This window comes from Myotis davidii, unplaced genomic scaffold (assembly GCF_000327345.1).
Source record: "Myotis davidii unplaced genomic scaffold, ASM32734v1 scaffold830, whole genome shotgun sequence".
In the NCBI taxonomy this organism is placed as follows: domain Eukaryota; kingdom Metazoa; phylum Chordata; class Mammalia; order Chiroptera; family Vespertilionidae; genus Myotis; species Myotis davidii.
This window is the reverse complement of record NW_006282202.1, coordinates 270,410-281,058: the sequence shown is the minus strand read 5'-3', so window position 1 is coordinate 281,058 and position 10,649 is coordinate 270,410. Positions and strand designations below refer to the sequence as shown.

General features: G+C 44.5%; 1 protein-coding gene across 1 annotated transcript in view; it reads right to left on the bottom strand.

The window, feature by feature from the left end:
- MICAL3 (microtubule associated monooxygenase, calponin and LIM domain containing 3) overlaps positions 1-10,649 on the bottom strand; it is a 266,794-nt gene that overhangs the window by 69,469 nt on the left and 186,676 nt on the right. Inside the window, 1 exon segment of the mRNA XM_006752758.2 lies at positions 6,913-7,108. Within this exon segment, the coding sequence (XP_006752821.1) occupies positions 6,913-7,108 (196 nt within the window).

Sequence of the window (10,649 nt, the reverse complement as noted above, 5' to 3'; positions counted from 1 at the left end):
TGCACTCCTACTTCTCAGGTGGGTGGGTCCTCATCGGGCCATGTTGGCTCTGCTACTTATCAGATGTGTGACCCTGAGCTGATTACTTAAGCTCTCCAAGCCTCAGTAAGAGGGCAGTGTTAGTACCTGCCTTGTAGGCATGTTGTGGAGATTGGGAACTTTATTGATTTTTATTGTGCTTTTCGTTACAATCTAGGACTCTAGCCATTCATTTATTTGGTTACTCATTACATATTCATTCATTCAACATTTTTGAGCATCTACTGAAGCTCAGCCAGTGGACACAGAAATAAAAAGAGCCAATTCCTTACTGTAAGCAGCTGTTTGGTGAATCCTACTTCATTTATCCATCCATTCACCCAACTAAAATTTACTGAATATCTTCTACTTATAATGCACTTCTTAGACATTGTAGGAAACATAAATGTGACACAGAAAAGATCCTTATTCTCAAGGGAGATAAGATGGAAACACATCATGATAAAATAAGGCAAAACATGACTGTAGTGGGATGGAGGATTGGTGGGAGGCAGTTTAAAGTGGGTAGATATAAGAATTTAGACTACAGACAGAAAGCTTGGGATCTAGATTTTGATTATTTTTCAGTATTTACTTAGGTATTATTTTTTTCACCTAACCTTTATATTTTCATTTGTTTATTTTCTTATTAATAAACAATGTGTAGCCCAATGTATGTCATTCAATAGATTTTGAACATGAAATAAGGATAAGAATGCTTCCTATGCTCATCTTAAGTCTTAGGTGGGCAGAGGGAAGACCAACTTGGCCTTCTTATATGCCTGAGTGGTTGCCCAGTGGCAGCAGGCAGGACGAGATGCGCTGCAGCTTCCTGGGAGGGGCCTTAGTGCAGCCCTGTCCCTTGTACTCATGAGGAGGGCTACACTGCATAATGCGAGCAGTGAGGCTGCCCTTAAAGCTATGAGTGCCACAGTGGCTAGTTTTAATGACAGCTCAAAGGCCCTGGGAGAATAGCAAGTGAGGCACAGAGCATAAAAAAATAGGACAGAAAGGTCAACCCTTGCCTCTCTTCATAAGTGGCAAGCTCTCAGGCCATTTCTGAGAGGTCTTTGCTATATGCATCTGGAAACTGAGACAGACAAGCCGGTCCTGGCAGTCATTTCCATAGGATCTTGGGAGTAATTTTCTGGGTTTGACCAGGTTCCATATATCACGCAAGATTTCCAGTGTAAATTCAGTACCTCAAGGCTTATTTTACATACTTGCCCGCTCCTAGTGTCTGAATGTCTGAATCTGGCCTTTGAAGAGGCTGGAACCTGTAGGACACCCCCACCTCCCTTGGACTACAGCCTAGAAACTTTAAGTAGGGAGAATCACTATACGAGAGCAAAGCATAATAATGACAACCAACTCCTCTGTCCTTAAGAAAGGACAAGCGACCTCCTAGGACTCAGCCTCCAAAGAGAGATGAGGGCCAGGAAATCCAGTCATCAAGATCAGCTCTCTGTCGTAACAGGTATCTGTCATTTTTAACAATATATTGTTCCATGTAACAGTTTGATTTAGGTTAGATTCCCCTGGGTCACCAAACAGCCAAGATGGGAAAGAAATATAAGGGACCACATGGGCAGGATCTGCCTAAGTTCTCAGGTGTCAGAGATGGTACCTCTGAAGCTTCTTGGTAAAGTGTCCATGAGAAGGAGCTGCCCCTTTCAGTTAGAATAATATCTAGCAAAAATCCTCCATGCTACAATTTACACCCACTCACTCATCTCAAAGCACCTTCCCTGAAACAACTCTCAGGTGTGTTTTCCTCTCTTTGAGGCCATGACGGGGTCTGGTGGGATGAAGCAAAACAGCTGGGTACATGGACTAGGTTCTAATAAGATGAGGTTTACTCCACAGAGGTTATGCTAGTCTAGGAGGACGCATCTCAGGACAATAATAACACTGTGCCCTGGTGACCTACTAAGGCCCTGCACACATATTAGCTCACAGAACTACACTATAACTCTAAGACATGGCTACTATAATTATCCCCATTGTTATAAATGCAGAAACTGACATGTAAAGATGCTGGGTCATTTGTGTAAGAAATCAGGGTTCCCCTCAGCAACCACACCATCTCATGCTGTGCCCTCTTGAGTGGTTCTCCAAGAACGCAAGAGTTTTTTAGCCACTAGCAGCTGTCAGAGTAGCAAACCAGGAGGAGCAGCAGCAGCAGCAAGTCCTGGATGCCTGGGTCAAACCTCAGAATGTGGAGACCAGGGATTTGGGCAGGCTCTGCTATGAATAAACCAAGCTATTGTATGTAATTCCACTTGAAGTTCCTGGATGTTTTAAAGGGAAAAATGGGGAATCATGGCTTTCACTTTTAAATTAATGTACTTATAATCAGTTAACCCCTTCCCCAACAATTTTTTTGTTAAAAACGTTTCTTTTTCAGACTAATTTTTTTATTTTGGTTCTATATAGTATTTTTGATGCTGGTTATGAAAACAGTTTGTAACTCGTCTTCCTATAAACCATATTTTTTTACCATATTTTCTTAGTATACTCGTCGACGACTGAAAAAGAACATTTTGTGAAAACGAGTATACACGTTTCTGCCGGGGAAGGGGTTAATCTCTGTATAATCTTTTAAAAATATATATTTTATTGATTTTTTTACAAAGAGGAAGGGAGAGGGATAGAGAGTTAGAAACATCGATGAGAGAGAAGCATTGATCAGCTGCCTCCTGAATACCCCCTACTGAGGAAGTGGCCGCAACCAAGGTACATGCCCTTGACCGGAACTGAACCTGGGACCCCTCAGTCCGCAGGCCAACACTCTATCCACTGAGCCAAACTGGTCAGGGCTCTGTATAATCTGCTGTCCTGCTTGGCCACTCTTAGATCCCACCTACTCTGACAACCATGTAAACACTCCCCAGCTGAGCAGACTACTGGGGATGAACATCGTCCAGCAATCTTTCACATGGTAGAAATTTAATGCATGCTAAAACTGGCATTTGCTCAGTAATGACTCACATTACTTCTTCTGCTGGAGGAGGGGTGTGGCAGGAGAGAGGAACAGTCAAGAATTTCCACATATTTAAGGTCAGCCCTGAAGGAGAGGCTTTTCCTGGTGGTGTTTCTCAGATGGAGGGCAAGGCCCTGTGTGCTGGCCTGTCATAGAATTCTGGGGCACCAGACGGGACAACCTTGGCTGTCCCATTTGGAGCTGTCTGCTCCAGCTCTTACTGACTTGTTCTTTAGAGCCAGGAATGTATAAACACTAAAGATTTCAGCAGAGGGGCACTGCACAAGCAATCTTCATTGCCTGAAGCAAAGTCTTCCAGATAAACAATCAGGGAGAAACAAAACAAAAATCATAAAGCCAGTTTTCTCTGGTCTTTGGGCACTTGGTCTCTTCCAAAGAAAATAAAAGTACTATTTCCATGATCTCCTTGGGAAGATACTCCCACTCCCTTACTCTAAAAAAGGGTCATAAGCTGATCAGGCCTGAGCTAGAGTCTCCAATTGTGTGAACTGACTCACGAAGCCCATGGTAAGAATTACCCAATGTCTGTTAAAAACAGATATTCCTGGCCTCCATCCCAAATCCACTATATCTGATACTCTAGGGGAGGGCCCAGGAATCATCTTTTTACTAAGTGTCCCATGTGATGTTTTCATCAGGAAAATTTTGAGTGGTGGACCTCAAAGTGGGGTCTCTAGAACACAGCATCACTGGAACCTTTTAGAAATAGATATCTTGGGTTCTGCCCATACTGACTGGATCAGAAACTGCCCAGCAACGTGTGCTATAACAAGTCCTTGTAGCAATTCTGATGCAGGCAATTTTTGATGAGCACTTCCCTAGGGCAAGTGGTTTTGAGCCAAAGCCAATTTCTGGCAGGTAAACTACTTAAGGAAATGAATGGAAGAAGCCCAGCCTGTCCCTCCTGGTGAGGAGCACCTACATTGTGTGTGGACCTGAGAGCAGTAACAGTAACTGCTGCCAGTGAGTCAGTGCTCACTGGGTGCCAGACACTGTCAGTTGCTTTATTTGATTTAATCCTCAAAACAAACCCATGAAGTGTGCTTTGTAGTTGAGGAAACTGAGGCACAGAAAGACAAAGTAACTTGCCTACATCTAGCTGAGCTAGGATTAAGTTTTGATTTGACTACACAGTCATGTTCTGAAACATCACTCTGCACTGGTCTCCCATAGTAGACACCTAAAGTTCTTTAAACTAGTCAAGAGTGAGTTTCTGGCCCTGGCCGGTGTGCTTAGTGGTTAGTGTTGGCCTGTGCACCAAAGGGTTGTGGGTTCGATTCCCAATCAAGGGCACGTACCTGGGTTGCAGGTTTGATCCTCAGCCCTGGTTGGGGCGTATGTGGGAGGCAACCAATTGATGTGTCACTCTCACATGGATGTTTCTCTCTCTGTCTCTCTGTCTCTCTCTCCCTCTCCTCCTCCCTCCCAGTCTCTTTAAAAAAATCAATGGAAAAAAATATTCTCAGGTAAGGATTAACAACAACAACAAAAAAGTGAGTTTCTGGATTGGACTGCGTAATTCCTTAAAACTCTGTCATTTCTCATTTTTAAGACCAACACCTCATCAAGGAAGGACTGAGGGCTGAAAATGCACCTAACTGCCTGGTGCTGCAGGGAAGATGGAAAAAAATATGTGCCATTGATGGGGATGCACTCCCTGTACCTCACAGCTTTCCTGTGGGAAACAAGGCCAAGTCTCCTGCTCCTTCCTCAGAGCATTTCACCTTTAAGACACCGTGTTTTCTTCTGTATGCAGCAAATGCTAGTTGTTTCTTTTATTTTTTTAAACTCAAATTTAAGATAAAGGCATTTATTGTACTGTTTGATGTTAACTGATATATTCTATTCTACCCATCCAAATCCCACCCTGCTATAGAGGCATGACAGCCTTCCTGGAATGCCCTTCCTACTTTGTCTCAACTTGCTGCCCATTAGTTTCCAGTTTATAAATGACAGCGGAGAACAAGTTATTCCGGCAGGAAAGTGATCTGGCCCATACCTGAGGCCATGCCACCAGCTCTGCTTTGACTGTAAGCAAGGACTCTTCCTCATAGATGCAGCAGGGAGTGGTATGTCTCTATGGGCAGGGATGCATGACAACAACATGCATGTAGTGATGGCTGCAGAAATGCAGGTACCAAGGGGGAGGCTGCCCCAGAATGCATGGAAGAGCTGTTGGTGGGGCTATCCCCAAAGGCAGTCCATCCAGAGCATGTCTGGCACCAGGGATGAGGTGCTGGACTGCGGCTGAATGGAGCTCTTCCAGCAAACAGCTTCGTAAAAACATTCTTTGAACTTGAAAAAAAACAACAACTGTTTTCCTTATCCCCACATGTTCCCTTTCTCATGGCTACAAAGAAGTGTGTGTCCATCAGTCTGGGGCCATGGGAAGTGGTCTCACTGTGGCAGCTCTGCAGGAGAGTCTGGCCAATACCAATATTATTCCACCTTTTTTAAAAAAAAGTTATCTTGTTTGCATTCCTTTTTTAATGTTTGTTTCTCTTTTATATTGATATATATTTGTTTCTCTAGATCCTTGATAATCTTCTATTGAGCACTTTGAATCCTTCTGCACTGACACTGGCAGGCCTGGGCAGGTAATAAGAATAAAGCCCTTGGGTAAAGACAGCAAACACAGGGGTGTGGTAGGGGTTGGAGCATGCATGTTCCCCAAAGGCATCACTCAGCTAAACATAATTAAAACACTGGGACTGGCCAAGAATAAAACCACTGGCTGCTGTGTGTGGCTCCTGGGACACAAATATTCTGCTCCTCTCTTTATGTATAGGGGAAAGAATAAAGCCCAGAGAGGTGAGGCAGCTTTCCCAAAATAGCACAGTGAGATGGTGGCTAAGTTAAAACAGAAGCCAGCTATTTCACCCCTGGTGCTCCTTCCACGGAACCACCAGCTCCCAATAGCACACTGCTTCAGATCTGCTGTTGTTTCTGTGTGGGATTCTTTTCCCTCCATTATGTTTGTAAACAATAACCTGAGGGCAGCACCTATGTCTGTCATTATTTTTTCTGTTACCTTTTCAATGAATAGCAAAGTGTCAAGTGATAGTAGGTGTTCAATAAATACTTACTGAATCTCTGAATTAAGTCATATGGATTGTGATCTTTACTGGCTAACAAGATGAAGAGAGAAGGATCTAAATGGGACAGGGGAGGAGAAATCAGCAGGCAGCAGGGAAAACAGGAAGAATCTTGGACCCAGAAAACATGAGTTTGAATCTTAGTCAATCCTTAATCCTTATCTCAGTCACCATATGTTCTTGTCTACTTTACAGGATTCCTGAGAGGATGACCAAGTGAGGTGATGGAGACGGAAGTCCCTTATAAATGGTCCAGCATTATGCAAAGTAATAGACAGTGCTTACATGTGCCTGAGCACCGGCAGACCTTGAAGAGATATTGTGGGTTCAGTTCCAGGTAACTGAATTAAAGCAAGTATCACAATAAAGTGAACCATAATCTTTGTGTTGGTAGAGGGCCTTGTCTTCAATTTGTGAAAGAAATGCAACATCTGTGAAGCACAATAAAGCAAAGTATAATAAATGAGGTGTGCTTATACTGTTTTAAACACTTTATACATTATTTAAACCTCACACCAATTCTGTGAGGAAGGTGCTAGCATTGCCCTTGTTTCACAGATGAGGAAACAGAAGCATACAGAGATGACATAACTTGACTAGTCTCACACAGCTGGTGGGTGGCACAGACAAGATTCAAACCCAGGCAGTCTGGTTCAGATCCCATGCTGTTGGCAGGTGCTATGCTGCTTTCCCCAAGTAGGGCAGCATGTTTATCTGGGGAAGAGGCAGCTGGGAAAGCCACAGGTACGCGCAACACACAGGAAAACCAGGCCTCAACTCCCAGCACAGGCTGACCTGCTGGCCACGTCCTCCTCCAGGCCCTTGTCTAGCACACTGCTCAGGTTGTGCTCAGCTTGTGTCTCCTCAGGCACTTCCTGTAGCTCCTCTGCCTGCTTCACAGACAGGCGGTAGTTCTCTAGCTCAATCCTCTCAGGAGTGCCCCTCAGTCTCTTGGCAATGCTGGGCTCCTCCAGGCCATTCACACTTGAACCTGCAAGATAAGCAAAAAAGCAAAGTTCTATGACAAACGATAGGAACTGAATCCATGCTGTGTGCATGATGCAGGTGCAGGGAGGGAGAAGGCACTGATGGAAGGGATATCTAAGCACCCAAGGCAGCTGCTGCTCATTTCGGTGAAAGGAGGGACAGTGCCCCTCCCCACCACGCAGGCCAGGGAGCCAGAGGAGGGGTATAGAAAGTCAACGAGGTCATGGATTTGATGGAGGCCAGGCGAGAGCACTGGTCTGAGAGTGGCAAAACTTCACTAAATATGAGAAGTAACAAGACTGCACTTCAAGGGGAGGGCCACTGGCTCTCCTATATCATCGTAGGGTGGCGGTGATGGAGACTTGAGATGAACCTTGAGGAAGCTCTAAAGCACCTTTCACTGAAAAAGGTGAGTTCTTCCAGTGGCCCCACTCTTGATGTAGGATCTAATCAAGGTTCCTGCACTGCATCTGGCTGGTTCACTGAGGTGTCGAGGCTGCTTGTTTTGCTAAACATCTCCCATTGTGGATATGTCTGTCTTCCTATGATTAGATTCACAGTGAACACTTGTTTAACAAGAATATCATGTAGGTAATGCTGTGCCCCTCTCACTGCACCTGGTCAGGATAGATACAGTCAGGCTGCCTCTTTCCTGGTGACACTGGCTAAACTGCTTGGTTAAGGTGGTGCCCACTCATTTCTGTGCTGTAAAGAGATACATTCCCCTTTGTAATTGATAAGTAATCTGTGTGGTGACATGTAGAAACATGGAACGATCCTGCTTCCATCACCCTTTCATCCACTGGTGCTGGGAGCCGGTCCATCCTTGCTGCTTGACACAGTCGCTGCAGGGAAGGAACATCTGCACAGCATATGTTTTAAGGGACCTGGCGTATATGGCATACTGTTCTTAATATGTTTGCTCACCTTCTTGGCGCTATGTGTTTTAACCAAGGTCACCTCTCCAAGAAAGGTTGTTTCCCCAGGTAGGGATTTTCCCGAACCTGGCTGAAGAACCCGGCTACAGAACCTGGCGACCGAACCTGGCTGGAGAACCTAAACCGAACCTGGCTGGAGAACCGAGCGAGAGAACATGGCTACAGAACGTGGCTGGAGAACCTGGAGAACGTGGCTGGAGAACCTTGCAAGAGAACATGGACACAGAACTTGGCTGGAGATTGTGGCTAGAGATCCTGGCAAGGCTGCTGATCAACTGAACGCTGTCTCCGTGTTATTCCTTCTTCGCCAACTCTGTCCACACCTATTGGGGACCCCTGGACCTGCTGGGGTTGGACCCCAGCACACTGGCGTTAGTATCCATTGGTGATCTTTGCCTGGTGATTTTAAATATTCTAACATTCCTTCTCCACTAGCGTTCTTTTGTAAAGAACTTTTCCCATTTCTTTTTATTTTTTTGAGTACCACTATGGACTCACATCTGAATTCTTAAATGTTGTATCTATTATCACCACTTAGTTTCTGTCAATCTAGAACAGTTTCTGTCTCCCTTACACCATCACTGGTTTTTGATGCACCTCATTAACCCAAATTTTAAAAAAATTATTATTTTTTTAATCCTCACCTGAAGATATTTTTCCATTGATTTTTTAGAGAGAGTGGAAGAGAGAGGAAAAGACAGAGAGAAATATCAATGTGAGAGAAATACATCGATTGATTACCTTCTGCATGAGCCCTGACCAGAGCCTGGGCCAGGGCGGGGCCGGGGAGGAGCCTGCAACTGAGGTATGTCCCCTTGACCAGAATTGAAACCAGGACCCTTTGGTTCACAGGCCGATGCTCATCCACTGAGCCACACCGGCTAGGGCAAAAATGATTTATTCTTTAATTTGCTCACTGTAATATGATGTAGCACATAGGTTTAGGGTCAGACAAATCCAGGCTAGACACCTGACTCCACCAGTGACAGGCTGGAGGATCTTAAGAAAATTATGTAACAACTAAGAACACGTTTCCTGCTGTATAATAAGGATGGTGTCATCTCCCAGGATTACTGTGAACATGGAATGAAATTATATACATATAAACATGTATGTGTGTGCCCCATACATATTATCTTCCTCTTCTACTTAAGCTTAGTACATGGGCAGTATTCAGCAAATATGAGTTAAGTGATGAATCCAATGTCCTACTGGACATTTTCACCACCAATTTGTATGAATTCTTGTGTAGGTATGTTGTATCCATTTGTTCTGGACTGCAAACAGTTACTTGACAAAGAAAGATGGGAAGAGAGTTCTGGGCAGAAGCAGCAGTATCAGGTAAGTTGTGGAGAACATGTTCTGGAAACCTGGCACATGGTGTATAATGTGCTAAATCTCTTTGTAATATCATTAGAAAAAACTTTTTATAAACCCAGGTAGTCACAGAATAAAGTCTTTGTGCATCTGCAGAATTACCAGGGTCTTCCACCAAACAGCATCTTTCACATTTACTAGAGAATCTTTACTGAAAAGCAAGATCCAGGCATGTTCATTTACAAATTTAGGTAGAACGCACAACAATGGGGTCTGGGCACCAATCCTTGGGTTTGCTTGTGCCTGTGCACATGCCTACTGTCCTAGTCGCTGCATCCTTAGAAGTAGGTAACAGCAAAAAAGAGGCGGGAAATGGCAGGTGGATGCCACTTTGACATTCTGCCCTGCCATGCCCCAGCCAGCACAGGCACTGACTATGCTGCCTCATAGCATTTCCAAATACTGGTTTTCCTGTCCTCTCTCTTTCTCATCAAAACCCAATATGACAAAAATGAGAAGGATAGGATTCCCTGACTCTAAAACCATTTGAGTCTTTCCTTCCCATCATGTATTTTTGACAACTGTCCTTAAATAGAAAGCAGATGAGAAAGGGAAATAAATGTGAAGCAACTATACAAGCATAAAATTTTGCAGAACTCCATCAATATGAAAGAAAACCCAGTATTTCTTTTGGGTGGGAGAAGAAAAATAGAATAAGAACTTTCACATCTGAGAAAACAAACAACTAACCTTATCAATTCATAGCTAAGCAATTTCAAGGTAAAGAAACAAAACACATTCAGGTAGAAAAACACTCAAGAACTGATGTCTGGAAACAAAGACGGCGGCATAGGTTAACTTTGGAGTTTGCTGCCTCGAACAACCACTTCAAAAATGCAGCTAAAAGACGGAACGGACATCATCCAGAACCACAGGAAGGCTGGCTGAGTGGAAGTTCTACAACTAGGAGGGAAGAGAATAGCATACCGACTCAGAGGAGGTGCAGTGCTGAAGTGAAATACTAAGGTGCGGAGTGCATGCGGAGTGGGCTGGTGGCTGAGGGTGCGGTTGTTGTTTTCAATCGGGAGGGAGTTTCAGACTCTGAGCTCCAGAGCCGGGCGAGTCTCTAGGGACCCAGACTCAAACGGGAGAAGCGGGACTGTCTGGCTTCGGTTGGAACTCGAAGGCAGCTTTCTCTACGAGGTTTGCAGCGGTTGCTGGGACTCAGAGAGGCAGAGCCCCCGGGACAGGACTGAGAGCGGCCATAACTGCTCTCTCTCTCCGGCCCGC